Here is a 24,118-nt window from a genome sequence, read left to right as displayed (position 1 = left end):
AGAATTAAGATTTTTGCTGTTTTCCACAAACTCAGGTACTTCTGCCTGCAAGAAAAGGACGCTGTGGACGATCACTGTCTCACGCAATAATCCAACATTTCTTATATGTAAATAAAATTAATATGGCTCTGCAAATTCTCAGTAACTTAAGTAATCATAATCCAATCGTGCTGCAAAAAGTCCTAATCCAAAGTACATTTTTGGGGGGATTGAACACACTATGAAGTACATAAATCAATTGTATAAATTACATTTCTGTGGTGGTGGTGGTTGATAAACTGTGTTAAGCTGCTTCAGGCTTCATGTTAGTCTGAGATAATTTGCAATACCTGTAAAACGTGACAAAGTGACAAGTTTGGGATGAGGGTGAAAAGGATCGGTGACTGGATAATAACAGCAAAGCACGTGCGGACAGACACACCCACCAGGACGAAGATGAGCCGCTCTCATGAACATGCGCAGGACGACACACACTTTCAGACACTCGCACACGAACACATTTACCCTGTGTCTCTGTTGACTGGGTGAACCAGCCAAACTTCCCTTTCTTCTTCTCAGTTAGGTCAGCCAGTGTGACCCCTTGGTGTTATCAACATGCAGTTCACACAGCCAGACAGCAGAGGAAGCAGTGAGTCAGTACACAGCAGAACAAGAGAAGGAAAGACAGCTGCAATACAAGCTACTGGGGCAGCTACCATGTCCAGAAAAGGCTGCCAAACACTTGTACGGGACATTTAAATTGAAGGTTTTTTATAAGAGACTGGCTTCAGAATATTTACATGAACTAACAGTAAAAATCAATCTGTGTATTAGCTGGTGACTGGCAATTGTTGACAATAAATTCAACTTAGGTTTTCATAATCATGATTAAAATCAGTCTGCAATTAAATGATCAATGTTATAAGTGTTGACAGAAGAATAGTAACTCAATGTACAGTTTATAGAGAATTTAAACGTGATGCTTGACATCTTGACTGAGATGCAGTATCAGTTTGTAATGAACAAAGATGTTATATTTTTATCAGCCTGATTGATACTGTAATGGCATATTACTTGTGCTTGTATGTAAGCCAATACACAACCAGCCGAAATAGACATGTCATCATATTTTGGGGGTACATTTGAAACTATGTCATTCTTACATTTTCCAAGCAAAACCATAAAATGTCCTGCTGAACCAAATTAAGACAGCAGCTTCAAAAATCATCCCAGTAAATCTGTTAATAGTACGACTTCTGGACAAAGTAACTACATAATACACTATAAGACTGGGGAATGATCAACAACAACAGACAAGACAGGATAAAAGAGAAGAGTTATTAGCTACAAGTTTAAAGACAAAGAAGGGAAAAGAGGAGAAACTAATGTTAGCAGCAATCTACAGAGAGCTTTACACAGACATCGCAGGATTTAAAGAGAATTAGTTAAATAGTGTGTTTCAGCAGGGCGACTATTGGGGAACAAAGAAAACAGACAGACGGACACACTGACAGCACTGTGAGTGATTATAAGACACTGCAGTAACCCAAAAAGGCAGATAGCTTTCCAATTCATGTCCCAGCACATTCACACCGGTTCTGAATACAATGAGTACACAAACAAAGAGGCTCCAGTCCTGGAATGCGTAAAAAGATAAATTCATTTTAAAAAGTGATCCGAAGTTGTGGCATTTCAACTTGTAGGCTATTCTAGAATACAAACTCTGAGCAAACTTTGCACACTTCACCATTAATCAAGAAGTGCTTCTCGGGCCACTTTTGTCTTTACAAGAATCTTTCAGAAACAAAAACCAACAACCACAGCGTCAAAATGAAAGTGTAGTTCGGAGATTCAGGGAGTGATAGAGGTTATATAAAGTTGTATAGATTGTGCTAACGAGTACTAATCAGGAGTACTTCTATTTCATTTTGTCTTGACACCAACAAATTCCAGTGTTACATTATTTTATATCCAGGCAAACCACATGCCATGTTAAAGGTGTTGAATAAAGACGGAAATATAATGACATTTTCAGGGTTGCTTTTTAAGTAAATCATCTGATTTCTCCACAAAATCTTAATTTCCACAATTTAAACTCTCAGTGAGACGAATCCCTCTTTTACAGGATCATTCAAATTACAAGTTGCAAATGTATCAATAGGAAATTGTGCATATTGTCAACAATGCAGGTCAAATACATCCTGTTGTTTATGCATATTCTCATCTATGTATCACATTTGGATACATCCTGTTCTGGCAACAAACTCCTCCATATCACACAGTGTTTATTTTTTTATTTTATTTACTTTTATGCAGTTTAATCTTGAGTCCCTACATTTGTCAAAGGTTGAAGTGAACAGTTACTACATACAGTTCCTAAACATCCAGCACACTTAGGCTGACATGTGTGAGTGATGTAAACAAACAAACAAGCAGAGAAATCACTCTATCCTCAACAAGCGCAGGAAACCAAACTGGAAAAACTGTTAAATGAACAAACATCTCATTGGCACAACACATCCGCCACTTAATAACCACTTGGCCAGTTCTAAATGGATTTACATTACTAACATGGTCAACGTGTTTCAGACTCATTAAATGCCACAGCCTGCATTTGAGGTAGAGACGCTCCTTCAATACATGAATATATTGTCAATAAACATTCATTAAATTTTTTTTAAAACATTGTTGGTATTTTGAATTGCCACTTCAGCACAAAAAGGAATTTGAGCTTCTTTATTTGTGCTGAATGTGCCATTTGACTGATATTCTCTGTAAGCATGTAATTTATAACTGTGACTTTCAACATATGAAGCGGTTTCATTAAGTTAGAGTTTCTAAAACCTCTTCTGGGCTTACTGATGTGGGAGTGTTGGGGTGTTTCTGTGACTTTCTTCTGCTGTGAAACGACTATATTGTAATTAGTGAGATACACATAAATAAAACTGAACTGATTGAAAAAGAAAGACATGAAATCTGCAATATCATGTCATACTTTCAACTAATTGAAAAGGAGGATGTTCTTCCAGATGCATGCAGGACTTTTAATGCTATGTTAAATGTAAATGTTATGGGACCGTCGCTCCTTCTTCGTCACTCTATTACTGGAATGAAGAGAAGGTTTTAAAGACAGAAGAAGTCAAGGCAGCAATGTCAGGGACCGCACATAGTGAAGCTGATTAACTCACGATTCCGCTTGCCCTCCTCGTCTCCCTCCTCCTCGTTCTCCGGGTCGATGTCCTCCGCCTGGGTGATCCAGTCCAGGTAGCCCTTCAAGTCCTCTTCCAGCTGCTGCTTCTCACGGAGCTTCTGAAAATCCCCCCGAGCTTTGGCCTTCTCTCGCTCTTTGGAAAACTCTCTGGGGAAAGAAGAGCATGGCGTCAATTCCGGATTACAAACACTGCACACCAACAGGACATTTTTTTCTGTGCTTTTTGAGTATGTGAACAACCACATAAGTTACTCCAACAGAGAGTATACACACAATCTTACCAGCGACTTTTTCCTGCTCCAGAAACATTTTGTCAAAGATTCAAATAGCCCAACACAGAAATGCAAAACTTACCCACTCAAGACACCCAAAACCAAGTTAAGAACAAAGAATGATCCAAAGATGACCAGACTGACGAAGTAGACCCATGGCAGCTCAAAGCCCATCGCGTCATTCATCTATACACCAACACAAATGGAAAAAACATGTATTTTAAGGGGTGAGAACCAGAAGTGCATTTTGAGGTAAAGCCTTTTTTTTTTTTTTTTATTTATAAAGGTAGTGAAATGTGGCATTTGTCATTACTGGTTCTATTACCATACTTCACTATTTTGGGAAGCTTGATAAATGCTGTATTTATTTTGTCATCTTGTGCACACACCCACAAACATTTATGAGCAGGCTCAGTACATAAATATTGATATAATCAATGTGATTTCACAAGTCTTCTGTAAAGTTCACCTGCACAGTCATATACACATTTCATAGTCAGCCTTAAAAGGAAGGAGTTACGTTTGCTTACTCAATTCCATCTCAAACGTAGAGTAAAATAGACTTTTTTGTCTTCGTTAGAACTAAATGTGGAGTTCATACTGTGACCACTAGGGGGACCCATGTGAGAGATAACTTGGGTCACACTGAACAAGAGGAAGTAATTCCATGAGTGAATCTCAGTGATGATGCTGTGAAAAAATGACCACATGCAGGCAGAAGGCAGTGACGAGGAGAGAGACAGTCAGACCTGACACTTTGTCCATTTAGAATGGTGTGCGTCTGTAAAAGCTCCAAAATCAGACTTTATTTTGTCCTTTGAAAACCTGGAAATTGTTATTTGTGCATTTGTTGCATCCCTGTTGCTAAAACTCCCCATAAGGTGTCTTAACTGAAGCCTTTTTACTTTACTCCTTTACATTTTTACATTCCTATACTGGTACAATAGCGCAACAAACAGTCAGCTATAATGTATAGTTCTTTGGCCTGTAAAGGTCGAAGGTCACATTTAAATCATCCACCCATCTACACAGTTATTTCTCCTTCTGTGCTTCTTTCAGGTTTGTCTGATCGCCGTCCTCCACTTCCACAGCAGTATCATCATTAAATCACCATGGTAACACGTCCATGCATAAGAGCAGTGAGAAGTGTGTGTGTGTGTGAGAGAGAGAGAGCGAGAGAGAGAGAGAGAGAGAGTGAGAGAGTTATTTCATAAATGAGGGTCTCCATGTGGGTGGACTGAGACGTAAACTCATTCTCACTGCTGAGTGTTTGGGATAATTAAAAGCTGTTGGTGGTTTTTGCGAATGAGAAGCTGAAGGAGTCTTCCTCCTATTTTACAATTGATAGCGCTTTCACCTGAAGAGTCTATTGATCGATATAAGTCGGAAAAAAGACCTTGGATTAACAAGGACATTCACGCACCAATAGAGGCGAGCGCCATCAAGGCGACTAATCCATCCATTGGGAGCAGTTTGGGGTTCAGTGTCTTGCTCAAGGACACTTCGATATGTGTACAGGCAGAGATGGGACGGACAGGTGAATCAGGTGAAATATTTACTTCAATTATAATTTATTTCTTTTTTAATTTTAAAACTTTTTTTCGTGGTTGTCAACCGAATTTTAACAAGTCCAAGGTGGGCTGAGGTGGGCTGAAATGTGCAACATAACATAATAAACCATAACTATTCAAAATCCTTCCCATTTTGGTGGTGCACAGAGTCTACATTCAAAAATATAGAAATTTCGAAAAGTTTAAATAAATTAAAAAAAGTTTAAAAAAAAGTGACATTTTAAACAATGCCTCCTGGTTCAAAATTCATATTCATTTTGATTTAGAATTTGCTTCATAATATTAAATTCCCCTGTGATAGTTTCTTGGTGTCCAGAACGCCAACCACCCCTGGAAATAAACATTTTTCATGTCACATAACTCAATAAAACCAAAACCCGATGAGTTTACCCAGTAGAGGACGTCGGTCCATCCCTCCATGGTGATGCACTGGAACACGGTGAGCATGGCGAACAGGAAATTGTCAAAGTTGGTGATGCCGTTGTTGGGGCCCTGCCAGCCCTCTCGGCATGCCGTGCCATTGAACAGGCAGTGACGGCCGTGGCCTGATACTGCACACGGCGTGGGTTCTTCCTCGGCCAGGGCACCTGGAGGTGCAGAGACGCAGAGACGAACCATCAACAACGACTCCATTAAAGTCCCACGTTGTAAAATAACGCAAATACAAGGAGAATGTCAGCCAAACTCATCGACTCTACAACAGATAGAGGTAATCAACAACAGATATAAACACACCAATTTGCTAACTCGGGGCTCTCAAATGGAGCAGTCGTACAAAAGAAGTACAGTAAAATGTTTTTTCTTTAAAAGTTGTTCTTTTAATTCAGATACTGATGCTGCTTATTAATACAAAACTGCAAACAGCAGAAGCAGATCTGTTCTCTTCATTCTTAAATACTTATTTCAAGCTATTCCGTTAACGAACAAATAAATAGAGAAGCTTTTCTGTGCGACAGCGCTTATGTTTGAAGTATTCACATTAGTTTTTGGCAGCCAGTGCCAGCAGTTTCTTTTAAAAGTAAAAATTGTAGCTATTGTTCTGAAAATTGCAAAATATCAATTCCACCAAAAATGTAAGTTTTAATTGTTCGGTGAAAAAAAAAAGAAGCAATTAAAGTGCGTTACAGTTTTAGCAACTCCACTACTATCGTCTCAGTGATAAGCTCTTTGGTTCATCTCATTCTTACACTATTAGAGTTCAGAGAGAATTGTGAAAACATTAACACAAAATTAACTAGATGGGGGATACACTCCACCTCATCACCCTCATTCTTATTATAAGTGGAAAATATCTATTTCTTCCCTCCTTCGCCAGTTGACCAGACAAAACTCCTCAAAGAAATGGATTTGACACAGGCGGCACCTCTCACCCATCAAGAGTGAAATTATGCACTCACACAATACACTGTTTGTCTCACACTGAGTGGCACATTTTAGCTGAATGCAGGACTTACTGTACCTTCACACAAAAAAAAGGTATTTTTGCTGAGGACTTATCCTCAGGCAGTAAATGGCTTTGTGATGACTAGTGCTCGTTAGAGGCTTTAACTTGAAAAGTGAAAGCTGTAAAAGGTCATTGAACATTTATTATGGCATTGATTTTCTTTGCATAGTATCGTTATAATTACACATTAAGTCCAAAGGCTTTGTATTTTGCATTCAAATTTCATGTATGTTTAAAGTGAAGTGAAATGTCTGTCCCAGTGCAAGAAACCAGAACTGATTGGGATTGAAAGGAGCTCCCATCTTGCTCCTTTCGTGACCCCTCGACCTCAGTGTGCGATGTGTCTCCTGACATCAAAAAGCAAACGAAGGAATACGAAGAGCTTAGGTAAACTAGATGAGGAGAAGAGAGAGATAACAGAGTGGTTGATCCTGGATGATAGTTGCTGCTTGAAGCCCAACAGGCCCTGTGATTTAAGCTGCTTTGCTCCCCTCAGTAAGCCTTTTAGGAATATGGATGTGGTTTTACATATTGTGCCCACACAGAATATATACTTGACATTTATGACTAACAATGTCTTTCAATTTATCTGTACTTACTGAATATGTGTGCCACACGGAGACCAAGACGAAGAGTAGAGGTTGAGCTTGTTTACACAATAGCCAGAAATTAGTCATTCAATCTCCAGATTTAATCCGCCATCTGTTGTTCTGTCCTATTTTCAGCAGCTTGTTAGCTTTCACTTACAAGGTACATGTGTTCATTTATTCCCAGGGATTAAATGTGTATCCCTTTCTAAGCAGAAATCTGTAGCTGTTTGCACTGAAGGCCATTTGTGGGATTCTATTTAACACAGGTGTTTTTAAAATCTCTCAAACAAATAAAAACGAACGTTAAATCTCTGAGACGATCTCTCAGTAAAGTAATACGACTAAATAACAAGGGAAACATCGTAAAAAGAAAAAAAAGAAAAACACTTTGCGTGACTTTACCTGTTTGTATCACGTAGCAGGTGGCGTGCATTTTGCCAATGAAGAGCTCGAGGCCGATGATTGCGTAGATAATAATCACAAAGAGAACCAGCAAAGCGATGTGAAGCAGTGGAACCATGGCTTTAATAATGGAGTTTAAAACCACTTGTAAACCTGCAAGGAAACACACGAGACAAAGTCACACCTGGATGGACACAACAAGCTGCTATTCAGAGTGACTGAGATACATTTCAATCATTTCACAGGCAAATATTGATGCTATATATTTCCTCTATATCTCTTAGGTGACATATTATTGGCTGCAGTTATTGCATTGCATTTTTTTTAATCTTAATAAAATTTAATGAAGCTTCTCATACGTTCAATTATGTTTCTCTGCATTTTTTGACTATATTTGTGATATACAATCATGTATCTGGAGTTTCAGTAACAATATAAAATTCTTCTAATGGTTTTCAATGGTACTTCTAGAATGTAATAACTTATTAGATTCGTGGAAAAAATTATTACACTACTGATTCAAACATCTTATTACATTATGAGCAAGTTATTACATTTCCAGCTCTATTACATCGAAATTGGCTGAAATTATTACACCGTTGGTTGCTATAGACCATAAAATGTATATTTGTGGTACTGCAATTAAAAGTGTTTGCACACTGTAAGTCGGATCTAGAGCAGACTTAAACATTGTATTTGTGAGTTAAGTTTACTACAATTAGTAGATATGAAGAACAAAACAAAAAGAGATCAGTAAAATGTAGCTACGTACGTAGCAATGTAGCTTCTGTACAAAGATATACTGCGATGGTGGATTTATTAACATGTGTGCTAAAGGCTGCAGAAATCAGATTTTCCACATGACGGTTAAAACTAAAACAATTGCATTCATTCTCGACGAGGAGGCATGATTAAATAAGACATAACATTGAAATTCTACTTATCTGTCTTTAAGAATTTAAACTAAAGTACTTCATTCACTAGGATAAAGGGAACATTGCGTTTGATGTTCAAGTACTATGTAATCTTTTTTACTAGCCTTGTCTACATGGGATCAAATTCCCCTGTATATGTACATTATGTCCATTATTGACATTATTTTTAAGACAAAAAAATATTTAATTAGCTGCTTAATAAATGAGCGAGCTTGGTATTAAATCTCTACAACACAATACGTAGAATCCCCATCATGGTGAGTGGCAAACACACTGACACAATAACACACACGTCAAACCGTTTCTTCAACCTAATAGTTATTATATTGACATAATCTCTACAGAAGCTTTATTTTATCTCTGAATAGGGCCCACAGATCATCCTGTGCAGTTTCAGTGATCAATATGAAATATCTCAGCTGAATTAAAATGTGCATACCATTCTGCAGAGGCAAGAAAACTAGAGTAGATGTGAAAATGTCATTCCAGCTCGGTAAAACTTTTTCTCCTCCTTAAGACCTGAGGATGGTGCGTTGCTATGGAAACTCAAAGGATGCAGACACATTAGGGCATGTGTTGACGTGAGGTCAAATGTGCGCTGAAAACAGAAACAGTGAGGGAAGCAATCTCTCCTGGGAGGAAAAGGAGCTGGGGGAACCAGTAGGGAATATTTAGATGTCGTTCTGGCAGGAGGTTTTTTTTTTTAATGTTAATTATTGTAATTATAGCTCTCTGACTGTGAAAAAGTTAGAACCAAAATACGTAGATTGTAAACTAGTTCTATCTCTCTTTGGCAGAATGTGTTTTATAAATAAGATCACAGCTGCAATTAATAAGAGGAATGATTATAAAGTAAACCTGTAACGAAGGAAGTCTTGGGAGTTATCCTAATGAATAAGAACACAAAGCTGCATTCCTCTGTTTTATGGTAGTTTTTGATATTTCTACATATCTCAAACAGTCTATAAGTTATTGTTATAAAAGAACACAGGCTGGTCCTGTTCCTCAGTTTGTTCATTGGATTTTCCCAGTAGAACAAATAGTCTCTCCAGAAAGAAAAAAAGAGGGGGGGGTTACTATTTTTAGTTTATGGGAGGAGATGATGTACGTTTCCATCAGTTCAGTTCCTATGATAGATGACTGCCAGTTAAAATCAGAGAGGAGAGCCAATAACTAAATGCTTCAACATGAAGCTGTTTCCCCTGTTAAATGCAGTTCTCCTCAATATATGTAAAAACACAAAATGATGAAGCAACCTCAACTTGCTGAATATTTCAGTCCTTATATTATAAAGTTGAGTGTTGTGATGAAATTAAGACGTTTCAAAGGAAAGTTTTTATTTTCTAAACACCATGTACAGACTTCTGATTACATTGATAATCTGAAACCTGATGCTTACAAGCATTTCAAATCCAATACACTGAAAAGAGATTTTAGTCTAAAGTAGGCTCATTTATGCTCACCCTCTATAATTTCACTGCCCACTACACCCATTCACCCGTTCACAAGCTTCACATACTGTATGTTCACCTGAATCAGAACAAACATGTCGTTTCAAGGACAGCTACTTCTCCAGAACTAAAATGCCTTAGAGCTTGGATATTTTAAAGTTGTCATAGTAACTGATTTCGCACTGAAGTTTCTGACTGTGTGGCGGAGTAAAGAAAAATAACATTATCACACCACCAAAGTGCTATTCACACAAATCAGTGTCACATTAAATATCTTGACAACATTAGTATAATAGTTATCCATCCCTCAATTGACTTCAAAATGTAGTGAAACTGTGTTCCGATGAGGCAAAATGTCTAAATCACAAAGCGGAACAGCTCCGTCCGCTCGTATTGTATTTCTAAGTTATAACTACCAGCTACACACTTCATCCTCCATCTCCTTTATTATACATTGTGATATAGTACAGATGGAAAGTGGTTCAAGCACTTCAAATCGGTACAGCAACTTTAATCCTTTGAACATCTACTTCAGAAGTATACACTCTCACAATATGTTTACTATATTTTCATAATAAATGGACTCCCTGCTTTGATTCGTAGTGTAATTTTATGTTTGTGGCATTAAGTGGCAACCTGTTGCAAGCGGTAGAGACATGAACACTTCTGGAATTTTGGTATTTGGTAGAGTTGCATATTAAATACGGTTCTCCTCTTTAATTTTCATGCCATTATTTTTATGCTGTTTGTGGCAGTTTTCTGTCTCTTGTTTCTAAATGAATAAATGATCATATGCAAATCAAGAAATGAAAATCACACATCAGATTAAACTGGATAACAAAAAGGAGTCCAAACACCCACACAGGTGTTATTTTTTCTTCTGTTTCTAAGTGTCACTTCATTCTCAAAGCTGCGTGGAAATCCACTGACAGGAACGTGTACTTATTATACTGTTGATTATATACAGGTGAATATCAAAAGACTCAGTATAAATGAAAATGTCTGACTTCTAGTATTGTATATATATTCTTTGAGATCCTTTTGTATATAATTTTACATCAAACGTAATTCATCAACCTGATTAGAGGACTGATAAAGGAGAGAAAGATCAAACGACTTGATTTAATTACTTCACGTTGATTGATCAGAAAACATTTATTTTGCTTGACTCACTGGGAACTCCAGAGACAAGGCGAAGGGGACGGAGCACACGAAAGGCTCGGAGGGCCTTGACGTCAAACGCCCCGGGTTTGCCTCCAGACTGGCCGCCAGAGTCAGCGTCTTTGGTTATCATCTCCAGAACCACACTGAACAGCCTGGTGAGCAGCAGTGGAGAGAGAGAGAGAGAGAGAGAGAGAGAGAGAGCAGTTATGGTAATGTTATGACAGAAAAACAGATTAAACCACCTGTCTGTGTGTGTGTGTGTGTGTGTGTGTGTGTGTGTGTGTGTGTGTGTGTGTGTGTGTGTGTGTGTGTGTGTGTGTGTGTGTGTGTGTGTGTGTGTGTGTGTGTGTGTGTTTTCATGCATGCACAGCAGTGTACTCTTTCAGTTTGTCCTATGTGTCCATGCATATTTACTTTTATGTTTTCACTCCTCTGCAGAGGCCAGGTGGTCCACTGATACACTGTGCAAAACCATGTGTGTATGTATATGTGTGTGTTGTGTATACATTTGCATATCTATCCATCATTGTCATCTGTCTATTGGACATGAGCCATTCCTACTGAGAGTTTTATAAATGATGGACGGCGTAATGCCGAGGTAACGAGAGTGTACGGTTTCCCTACACAGCTTGATAAAATGTCGATACTGAAAACATAAAAAAAATATTTGTATCAGAATATTATCATGATTCGTCATTAACAGAACAAATATTTTACTGTAAACTCACCCCACTATGACAATGACAAAGTCCAGCATGTTCCAGCCATTTCTGACGTAAGAGTTCTGGTGCATGACCAGGCCGTAGGCAATAATCTTCAGAAATGTCTCTATAGTGAAAATGATGAGGAAGGCATATTCTACTGTTTCCTGCACAAAGAGAGAGAGAGAAGAAGAACAAAACAAAGTTTAGTGGGGTTATGATTTTAAAAACAACAATTAAAAAAACACAAATACACAATTCTAGAAATGTTCCCGTATCCATCGAGTACTGATCATCTGTGTATTACTGCCTAGTGCTGACAGCCCTAAAATATCTTGTTGAGATCAAAGGTGGCCGTTGAACTAAAGTATATCTGAAAGGAATTAATGTCATGAGCAGGCGGGGGGAAAAAGCCTGATTTTAGATCTCTTCCTTACATGGAATTCACATTCTGACACTAACAAGGATTAACAAGGATCCTATTAAAGCAATAGAAATTCCCAAAGCCAATAAACAAACAAACAAATAAATAGTACAACACAATAAATAAAATAAAAAAATAAATAGAATCGATTTTATTCATTTTCTTTTTTTTTTTAGTCGACAGTTCCCCTTTTCAAGCTTTGTTCTGGCCTCTTTCTAACTTATCTGAGTCGATTCTTATGCTTTATGCATTTTTAGAGGTACTATTCCAATATAGTTTATAAAAATTCCTGGAAAGAGGAATCTAAATAGATCTAATGCAGGCCTTTTTTAATGATTCTAAAAGGATATTAGATGAGGCTCAGTCTTTCCAAATGTTTTTAAGAAGCAATCAGGCTGAACAGATACCGTACGCGGAAGGTAAAGCTATAAAATATTTTGTTAGGAACACATATGTACAATCAAATGTTTGCCTCTCCTCCTCCCACACTTTGAGAATGTTTTGTTGTTGTTGTTGTTGTACTGACATTTTCAAAGAAAAACACATATTTAGAACTTCAGAGAAACCTGAAACAATCATGACTGTCAAACAAAAACATACAAAGAGAATTCTCAGAACTCAAGACTTTCATCCAGCACCAAAAATTGAGAAACGCTTAAAACTGACTTTATATGAGGAGACATGACTGTGGGTGGAAAACACTCACTGGGCCACGTAATGAGACATTCAGGTGACCCTCATAAACACAGCAGAGGAGGTAATGCTTCTCATCTCGCTTTCATCATTCAGATTGTCACTGCTTACAAAAAAATAAAATAAAAGTCATAGTATTAATAAAGTAATGGTACTGACACTAATATCCAAAAGCATTTTTTTTTTTAAAAAAGATTAAAAAACACGTCATCCCACAGATGAAAACTCTTGAGTCATACTCTATGTCCCGCTGCATCATCAGCATGTTTCTATGGCAACTAAATAGCTGGTAATGCAAACATGTCCCTGATATTAGACGTTTCCATCTATTTATTGTGCCTACACATTATTCCACTTATTTCTATTCTTATTTCGAGCTTTCTTTCACTCTCCTACATATCTCACTTCTCTCTCAGGCTTTTTACCTCTCACTCCCTCCCTCCCTCCCTCCCTCCCTCTCTGACTCCCCCTCCAATTCATGAAGTGAAAGGTTAGTGAGTCGGCAGGTATTAAAGCCCATCACAGTAAGCGCTTCTCTTGCCCATTTAGAGGACAGGAGCATCACAAAGCGCACTCGGACAGCGCACAGTGAAAGACACCGGCGATACCAGCGACACATACTTACAGACTTCACACCCACACACACGCAGATAAACCTTCATTGGTACACAGTCTTTAACCATGCTTGGAAAGGCAGCAGGCCAACCAGACAAACAGCTTCACTGAGCAATTACAGAACAGCCTGGTTCTGTGATATAAAGTATAGAAAGGTGCTTCCTCCACAGCAACCGTCACACAGTGGTTTTTGGAGTGTTTTTTTTTAGCTTTTGAAGTGAGTTATTTTTTTCTGTGCAAGAACAGATTTATTCTTGTTTTTTGAGTGGAGACATGAATCATTCAGTCATTTATATTAGTCATAGACTCTGGGTTCATTGACAAAGCTGATGTGCCAAATAAAAGCATTAAGAATACAATCTTATTACATGAGCTGTAATCCATCACAATAAGCCAAGTTGCAGGGCAGTCTTGATATTGCATCATGTCAAATCAAGCCAATAAAATGACTGGTGACGAAAACATTTGTACCAAAAAGGACCTCTTTCGATTTTCATTCTGTATAATAGACTGTTTTTGAATGAATGTCATCTTTAAAACAAAATCACTGCTTTGGCATGTGTCCATACTGTTGAACAACTGAACTCAGTAAATTATTGTGTGTCCATGGTTGTAATGGTAATCTGGTGTAAAGTGAGTGGTGTGTGACGACAGTGGCTGGGCGATGACCTGCTAAGGTCAACAAGCACCATGAATCAGAGCTGTTTCTCACTGATAAGAGCCCACACGGAAACACACCTGCCTCCATCATTTACCACATTCTTAGTCTCTCCCCTCTGCTGTTTGCAGAGGTCTGAACGTCTGCTCTCCTGCTCAGTGAACAATACTAATAATGCTATTGACTACATTGATCATATATTTTGCCAGGAAATAACGTGTCGAGCCGCTTGCTCGTTGTGGATATTAAACAGGTTTGTACAGTTTGAGAATATAAACTCTCAATCACATCATATTGTTTGCCCAAGCTGCCGAACAGGACATGAAAAAAAAAGAGACTATAAACTTTAGGAGGACAGTCGTGTGTTTATGTTTTTATCAGTTTACATAAATCTGTTCCCATGTCTAATTTGCGATGACTGGTTTTAGTCAAAATTCTAAAAAAGAATTTATAGGTGAAGACATGTTAGAACAGTGGTGGATCAATTTCATCTTGAGTGGGCCAGACTGGTAAGATACTGCCATAATAACCTTTAAATTTAAACTTTAAAGTTTTTCTTTGTTGTGGCACAGAGTTTATGTGATGAAAATGTTTATATTTACACAAATAATTATTTCTGAAAATGACGATGATCCCAACATAATGCCAATCTTAATGAAAACTGGTGCGAAATACAGTGAAATGTTAAAAAAAAAAAATAGGTCTTTAGCTGTTACATGAAGCATGTTTTTACAAACTCACCCTGACTGCATGACTTCGAGACGCTTGAAAAGGATGTGGCCTTTACACATTATACATTTTACACAAAGACAAACAAATGGAAGACAAATACATAAGTCAAAATGTATTGTTGGAACCAAAATAGAAAAGAAAATTCTCTGAAATGTTCGATCATGGAGAAAAGCAAAGATGCACTAGCAAGAGAAGCAGGCGGCATCTTAAAAAAGAATGTCGATGTATGTGTGCAATTCAACAAACACATTTTCTACAACTGCTTCCATTGACAAGCTTTAAATTGACAGCACTGAACCCTGACTTATAGTGTGAAGCAGCTGTAGGGAGAGAGCTTTTTCATGGCAGCTTTATCTCTACATAAATGATTATGCCTTTCCAAGTCAATTAACCCAATATAACTAAAAAGGTTAATTCATGAGCAAAGCATGCATCAAATTTTCAAAGTTAAATCTGTAAATACTGCTTTTTCTTTTACATTCTATATGAATATTGGTCATCCATGTTAATTCCAAGACACCTAAAGGATAAAATAGTTCAGGATCAATGATAATATCAGGAAAAGACACATTTTGCTCATGTAACTTCCTCATTTCCCTGCAGTGTATAGAAGTGGATTTAATAAATTCAGGCCGAAAAGTAATAGTCTTTGACCCTTGCCCTCATCATCGCTATAATACATATGACATGGTGTTACATAAACAATATTTAATCCATTTTATTCTTTCACATGCCTGGGGGAGGTGGGGGATTCCCAGATAGTAAGTAAAGCAACACGTGGGAACAAGAACAATGACCACCACCAGAAAGAATGACCGGATTGGGGGGGGGGCATGACACAACCTTTTATTAATCCTCTTCTCTCGTTCACCTTTTCAGTCAAACCTGAGAGGAAAAAACCTCTTAAGCTGAAGACCAGGAGAGAACTGTGTTTGCTTCGGTGTGGCATTACGTAAACTTTTTTCTGAGAATGATGGAGTCACCCCACCCCCCATGTTCTGGCTTCCTGTGTCCAAGCTGAGTGAATATCACTCCTTCTGTGCCCGTAGTAGGGAGAGTGTTGCCATGGAAACCCGGCTTGTTTCATGTGTGGGAAGAGATAAGAGACCTGAAGAGTGAGGGATACTCAAGACAACTGACTCTCGCTGGTTCAAACTGAGAAGAAGAAATTCCAACAAATGTCCATTAACACCCAGCGAGCGTCTCCCAAGTCTACGAGATTTAAGTGATGCTTGATGATGGTGAACTTGTCAGTACTAACTAACATCCTTGGTTTGAGTTCAGGCCTGCGAGCCTGTTCTTCCTGAGCATGTGTGGCACTCCAGTTTCCTCCCACAGTCCAGAAACATGTGTTTGAGGTTGATTGGTGGCTCTAAATTGTCTGAGTGTGAACGTGTGTGGTGATTGATAAGTGGATGGAGGACGAAACAAACTTCAGAAACAGACATCACACTTTATGTAGGAATTTCTAATAACTTTAAAAAGTTGCTTAAGGTCTTTTGAACTTTGTGTTTAATTACAATGTGATAACGTGTTTCAAATCTGATTATTGTGGTTACTATTGGAGGGATTCTTTTTTTTTTTTTAAGTTTCACCAACAGTGCACGCGGATTTTGTGGCTTGAGTAAAAAACAAAACAAAAAAAAGCAACAGAAAATAAAACTGTAGACAGATGATGTTGACTCCCAAACTTAAATCTCCTTAAAAACCACTGTGAAATTCCAGGAATACCATAAATACTCTGCTGTTTCATCACTCTAAGATATATTTCCTCTCCACAGAGCTCAGCACAACAGAGGCTCGGGCACTCAAAATGAAGCAGATTAATTGATTTAAGGAGGAGCGCTGCGTCCTGTAAGCTTCAAAATCCCTGCTTTTGGGAGCTGGACAAGAAATTCGGTTGAGTTGAGATAAAGCCAAAAGAGCTGTCAGTTTCTGTGCAGAGGCTGAACAAAATGTCCTGGATGAGGTATTTCAGTTTGGCACAGCCATGTTTTCAGTCGAGAGGAGTCAGGGCAGTTCAGGGTTAAAAAACGCTCAGGTTGAGTTGTGTTGTTGAAAATGAAAGGATTTCAAATGTTTTGCTCCATGTGGACCCCGCGATTGAGAAGCCAAGGATAGATTAGCTTGAAAACATCAAATGAGCATTACAAGAGATGACTGACGGACCTCTTCCGCACTCAGACATCAGAGTGAGTGGCAGCGCCGCTGGACGTGCTCGTGTTTTTAACCATGTCCTTTGATAGCTGTCCTGGAAACACTGAGATCTCCTTCACTATCACACAGAAAAAGGTGCTGAATCACTCTTGACTCTTTGTAAAATACCGATAATGTTAAATCTCTGTGCCGTCTCCTTAAACACGTCTAAATCAACAGGGTTTAACAAATTAACTTAACTTGTTCACATTACTTACAATGAGATTTCAGTGCTGTTTTATGGCTTTCTCTGAAAGAACAGCATAACTTCATGCAACACTGAAGTAGAGGTACAGGTCCTTGAACTCGTCGTAAACGACCTGCTATAACATCAACAATAAGACACTGTTCACGCTAACATCTCACTATAAACACAACCTCTTGAATGTGAAATGTGGGATCCTCGCTGCCACCCTGAGAGTTTTTAACCTGAAGGTGGTGGATCCGTCATTACCTGAAAACATCCACAAATCAAGAAGCTTCCTGTTTCTTACATCTAGTGATGTGAGCTCGCAGGGCGGAATGAGGCTATGCAGGGATATCCCCCATTACTAATGTGCTGTTTTAAAAAGCAAGAACAAAACACCATCTATTTTTGTGTGCGAGTGTTGTGTATGAGCACATGATGACTCAATGTAACGCTGTGCTGCATGAGTGAGTTCCCCTCCTAGAATAGTCATCATTTGATTTAATCAAGTTCATATTTTATCCTAAAATGCAAAAAACCTCTGCTCTGCATGTGAACAGTCAGTCTGAGCTGAATCACTTCAGTGTAGACTATTCAAACGCAATCAGACGTTTTCCACACATAAAAAAACTGGTACAGTTTGATGCACAGGCACCACGAATCAGGAGGTTTTAATTATGCAATTAAAACAACCTCAAATTAAAAACTAAGCATGAATTGGATGAGAAAATGCAGCGTGTAGGAGCAGGTTACCATGTGTATCTAACTGCCTGTGTAATAAGCAGGAAGGAGTGAGCGGTTTAGGAGAGAGTCTCTATCTGAACCTTTCATGTGGAAGAAATCCCATAGCCGAGATAAAAGGTGTCACACACACACACACACACACACACACATACAAAAAAATCAGTGATTGGCCCGGTGACGCATCATTTAGTTTTCAGGCAATCACAAAACGGGGTCAGTAAATGTCGCTTCGAGAGAGAAAAACACACACTCAAAGGAGGGTGTTTTTGAGGACAATTTTGTTGGCAATCAGAAAAACATATTCATTATCTAAATACTGAATATAAAGATTAATTGTTTTCAAGGAATGTCCTTTTGTGAAAATCTGAGAAAATACATAGAAATAACAGCGAAGTGAAATGAGGTACAATGGAAACACTACAAAGGAAAATCAGCAATCTGCAAATGTAATTTAAGGTCTAAGAAAACAAACAGAAAGTGTGAGCTCAGTAATAATCTCTATCGGAACCCTCAAAGTGTCAATCATAAAATTCCTGCGCAGGGATGTTTAACACTTTCAAGACCAGAGTACTACGAAGCTGGATTTTCTCTTATCGAGATAACTTCAAGGATTAATCCTGGGTTTTCTGTACTGCGACGCTCGCTCACCTCTCACCGGGATAAATCACCCCGGTAACTGACTCTGAAAGTCTAACCTGCTCCGGAGCAGGTTATGTTCTCGATGAGAGGTCAAAGCTCCGCCTCCTGACCAATCAGATCTCTTGGAAAATGCCCTGCCCATTCTTAAATGATGGTGATTGGTGCTCAGGTTCAGCGGAGCGGAGATGATTTATTATGTCTTTTTGACATAAAGTAAATCCTGGTCACTGAGGCTTTGAGGGAGGTTTTTGTTCTTGACTTGTTCCAAGTCTGTTTATCTGTAATAATGAAGTTAATGATCACACCGGACAGAACTGGAGAAACGTGAATTTATAGAACGCAGAACTACTGGTGTAGTTGCGGTGATTAATTAATATTCCAACACAAAACACAAGAGAAACTCAGCCTCAAAACAAGTGAATGGAAAATCTAAACTAAAAGAAGATCAGTGAGGAAGATCAGCCCAACACGTTTCTGCTGTAATAAAGTAAAATTGATTGATCAGCGGACGTGCCGTCCGTTCATATCATATCATAGTGCCCTGCCTCCTGACAGTGGTCTGCCTCCTGACAGTGGTCTGCCTGAGAGTGGTCTGCCTCCTGACAGTGGTCTGCCCCTGACAGTGGTCTGCCTCCTGACAGTGGTCTGCCTCCTGACAGTGGTCTGCCTCCTGACAGTGGTCTGCCGGCTGACAGTGCCCTGCCTCCTGACAGTGGTCTGCCTCCTGACAGTGGTCTGCCTCCTGACAGTGGTCTGCCTCTTGACAGTGGTCTGCCTCCTGACAGTGGTCTGGCTGACAGTGCCCTGCCTCCTGACAGTGGTCTGCCTCCTGACAGTGGTCTGCCCCTGACAGTGGTCTGGCTGACAGTGCCCTGCCTCCTGACAGTGCCCTGCCTCCTGACAGTGGTCTGCCTCCTGACAGCCGGCAGGTTCCTCACTACATCGGCCTGCAACATGGAGCAAGGCAAGGCAACATGCAGCACACACACACACACACACACACACACACACACACACACACACACACACACACACACACACACACACACACATACACACATACACACATACACACACACACACCCACACACACACGCCCGACTGTCGGCTCATTGACACAGTCCGGACCAAACCGTCTGGAATTTCTCTCTGGCTACTTTGCACATCTGCTCTCCAGGAGTGAATCAGTTGAGCAGCTGATTCAGGAGCTCATACATGATGACATGACGATGTGGCAGGGCTCTGCCTGCTCACTGAGGCCGATGCAGTGAGATCAGAGTGACAGACGACAGCAAGGACCTGAGTGTTACACACATATTTCAGTCATGTTATGAAAATACACATCAGATCAGTCGTTCAGAGTCACAAACCACAAGCTGCAGCTGAGTCGTGGCGTATTTGGGAACACTGGAGAGACGCCACGTGACAAACTGAGCTGAGTGCATTCAGAAGGAGTCGTTTACAGTAATCACATTACATGTGTCTGCACGCCTCCTGGCGGCCCGGCAAGCAGGTAGCTGATGCAGGTCATCATTCAGAACAAACAGGGTCCATGCTCTCTTCTTCAAACGCACACGTCACTTCCTGTTGTTCAATGCGTCAGTCTGCATTAATAGTCTATTCGCAATAAAAGAAACAAATCATTCCTTAAAACACATTTTACAAAGACCTTCAATGAATAAACACAAACAGAAAGTCCTGAAATCTGTTGAATTCACAAACCTCTGCAGCTTCAGTGTGGATAAATGTGACTGTCAGCTGCTGTGCTCCTTTCACTATAACCCTGAATTATGCTCTGTAGAGGCAAAAACAATTAATAAGCCACTTTGAAGAATGTAAGGAGGACAAATACAACAGATCCTTTGTAACTTGCCACCTCTGTTAGTAACTGGATCCATACATTCAGCGATTGAGCTGTTAAACTACTCAAATGTAATATTTTGCTCTCCAGTACAAGTCATTGGTCACAGCAGTGATGAGTTGGCTGTACTTTGCAAGTGTCACATTATGTTGTGTGAATCCTTGCAGTTATACTTGCAAGTAATTTTTGTTGCGCCCTCCCAGTACACATGACCACCTAATTAATTATATGAGAGGAGTTTTACTCTTTCAGACCTCCAACACTGCAGGATCGGTCAGATTGGTTGGATAAGTACAGTCAAATGTTCTGTGCTCTATCATAAAGACAATTATTTTTATTCATGTGATTGACCTCAGCCACAAAGCCAATATTCACAGTGCTGATATGTCATGCCATTATTAAACAGACATTATGGATTTATAGTACTGCTGGAGGAAGTAGCTGAACGATTCGGATTTATGAACTTTTTAAAACTTCTTTAACAGCAGTAACCTCAATTTTTCTGCTGTTGTAGCTTCTTATCAGAGAACCACAATTTCCAGGAGGCATCTTAGACCATTCAGTCTCACGGAACTGCTTCACCTCAGTCAGATTCTTGGGGGTATCTCCTGTGAACGGCCCTCCAAGCTAAATCTTGACCATCTCTATTGAATCCATGTCCAGGTTTTGACAGGCATGCTCCAAATGATGGGTTTAATGAAGCTATTTGCTTGAAGAGTTTACTTAGGGTAACTCTTCTGTTGCATCATGTATCTCCTTCTTGCCTTCAACTTGTGCAACCACCCGGATATTACCCTGCAGTATAATTTCATAAACGAGTAAATTCCATTGCCCTTAGAGTGAGGCAGCAAAGGAGCCCAATATGATGCTGCCACCACTGTACTTCATTTAGGAGAGAATGTTCTCACGCTGGTATGAAAAGCCGAAAACTCATGTTTACTTAGTTAAGCACATAGTACAGGCCTGATCTACTAAAGGTTTGCGTGTGTAAAAACTTGATATTGAAAACAACGTTGTCCTAGAGAAGCGGACTTAGGGTCTGAAGGTCATACGTTTGAATCTTACTGCCAAGAGGTAACCACTGTGGGTCCCTGATCTCCACCAGCTCCTAAAACATGTGGAAGCTGATCTACTAAATGATATTGGATATTGGGCATAGCTCCCAGGTCGAGTCAAATATTGGGATGACTTTTCGCTCAAAAACATTCTCCAACATGTAATGGATTTACAATGTCTGATGTTTACATAATTTATGATTGCAAATGTATTTACCACATTTGATAAGAAGCTGCAAATTGGCTCAGTCTTCAGAGACACTGCTGATATTGTGGTGAGATCCATTTCCTCAGCTAGTTCCCCACGACTTTTATTTGACGACTCCATTACAAGATTTTTTTTGTGTGTGTTTAACCCCTTCTTAAAGTCTTGCAATCAATTCATAAACACTCCTGCTGCTTTTGGGTTTTTTCTCACAACTTTGACTTTGAGATAATCATTAACATATTGTTTTTTGTTGTCGTTATTTTAGATTATTATGTTCAAATTTGTATTTATTTGATACAACTTTGCATATGTTAACTCCCTCCATCAACAGTTCGGGTATTACATTTGAAAATGTTCTTGAGGAGCTCAGCACTTCCTCCACTCGCGCCACAGCGAACGCAAGCAAAACTTCACACAATGACGTCCATTATGGTGACATTCTTAGTGGATCACCTACAAAACACTTACAAACAAAAGCAATTTAGTGTGCTTCTCATGTACATCAGTCCTATACTCTTGCCATGGTGATATTCACTGCAAAGAGACGTCGGCAAAACTACAAACTAATCAAAAGAGCAACCGATAAGCCAGAAACCAGAGGAAAACAGGCAGGCTGTAAACAAGCAGGTGTCAGGAGATGCAACATCACAAATAAACCAACACAGACTAGCACGCACGGGGAGAGAAACAAAGAAACACGTCTGGCACAATCAGGTCTGGGGTTAATCAACACGAGGCGAGGTAACAAGACCTCACAGAAGACTGATGGATGAAAGGAGAATGAGACACAGGTGTGACGAGACGAGAGCAGACAGCTGCCCTGCGATTGTCCTGCTGTTGAACTGTGCATGGTGTTCAATCAGGTTAAGTGAGAGTCCAAGCTGTTGTGAGCAAAATCAACAAAATAATGCTTTCAGTTCAAAGGAAACTGCAGAAAATGAAGGGAAGAAGTGAACAACGGTGCATCACTTCACAGGCGGGAGACGAGTGAGAATACTCATCAGCCACCTGGGCCTCGCAGAACAGAAAAGAGAAAATGGAGCAGCAGCAACAAAGAGTCCCCAAGGAGCTCATGAGTTCTGGCTAAAACACTTAACAGTGTATTCCACCGAATCTACCCACTGAGTATTTGTTGTGGTGTAATGGTGGTTCTACAATATACTGAATAAGGAGGAAAGCTCTACAATCTGTCACTCTATTTGACTTCTTTAACCCAAAAAATATTCAGTTTGAACTCTCTCACTAATGAATCAGCGTTATTTGGGACTGTTCATTCAAACTGTTATCTTAATTTAAAAATAAATAAAGAAGGATCACAGTATTTGAACTAGCTCTACATAAACATTCATACATCCATCTATTCATCTTTTATACCATTTTGTCTAATTAATGGAGGTGTGGCGCAGGAGCTGATCCAGGCTGACAACGAACGAAGGCATTACACACACCCATAGGTCACTATCACAGAGTGATAGATGGTCTCACACAATCACATTCACACCTACAGACAATTCAGAGTCACCAATACACCTAAAATATTCTTGCTGTGAGAATGAAGTGCTAACCGCTACACCACGGTGCGACCCAAAGAGAAATGTGGAGCAAAAATAAATTCAGCCGTAGAATTACCAGAAGCAGCAAATACTGTGGCAAAACCGAGCTATCAGGAGGTACAGTAATGTGAGAATAAACGACTGAAGGTGACAGGGGATGGAGGTGTTCACTGTGTAATCGCTTAACAAAAATGAGCAACAAACCTGCAATTTCATATCATGTCCAACTGCTCACAACCTGCTTTTCCTAGTTAATACAGTAGGGATCTCTCACTCTGTATATTACTTTGGAAACACATGCAATGGGCTGTAGTGACCCTCATCAAGCCTTGAACACAACATAATGGAGTCAGTCTGGCTTCAAATGGAGAGAGAGAAGAATTTATGACGAGCTGAATCCACTGAGGAACTGTGGCAGGAACTGAACTGACATGTGCGATATAACATCTGTGTAAAACAGAACTAAAATGAGACTATTGTTGCGTTAAAGGTTAACAATAATCAACCTAAGAAGTGATTCAGAGAAAAAGCATTTCAAATTTCCAGCGGTTACAATTGTGGCACATTTCTATTTTTTTTTATTTGTTTGTGTGTTTGTGTGCGCTTATATTGATCAGAAAGAGGGGCTGGCCGAGTACCATCATCAGGCCTGACCTGTCTAACAAATCAGCTGGGAGCCACACACGCACACACACGCACGCACGCAGGTTCAGTCGATGTCACTTCCCTCTGTGAGGATAACATGAGCTGACATAACATTCGATGCCATGTGGCCTGGGCTTCTCTGTGTTTCTGGTCGTCCCTCTCGCCCCACCCAGCAGGTGATGTGGTTT

At 39.5% G+C, this 24,118-nt stretch overlaps 1 protein-coding gene across 1 annotated transcript in view; it reads right to left on the bottom strand.

Moving 5' to 3' along the window:
* The window catches only part of cacna1db (calcium channel, voltage-dependent, L type, alpha 1D subunit, b), a 76,760-nt gene that overhangs the window by 26,369 nt on the left and 26,273 nt on the right, over nucleotides 1-24,118 (bottom strand). Inside the window, 7 exon segments of the mRNA XM_080470517.1 lie at nucleotides 505-579; nucleotides 3,168-3,337; nucleotides 3,545-3,648; nucleotides 5,424-5,620; nucleotides 7,470-7,622; nucleotides 11,029-11,171; nucleotides 11,748-11,887. Of these exon segments, the coding sequence (XP_080326643.1) occupies nucleotides 505-579; nucleotides 3,168-3,337; nucleotides 3,545-3,648; nucleotides 5,424-5,620; nucleotides 7,470-7,622; nucleotides 11,029-11,171; nucleotides 11,748-11,887 (982 nt within the window).

Source organism: Lipophrys pholis (genome assembly GCF_963383615.2).
Source record: "Lipophrys pholis genome assembly, chromosome: 8".
Lineage (NCBI taxonomy): Eukaryota > Metazoa > Chordata > Actinopteri > Blenniiformes > Blenniidae > Lipophrys > Lipophrys pholis.
Note: the sequence above shows the minus strand (reverse complement) of the source record. Positions and strands in the feature narration are given on the sequence as shown.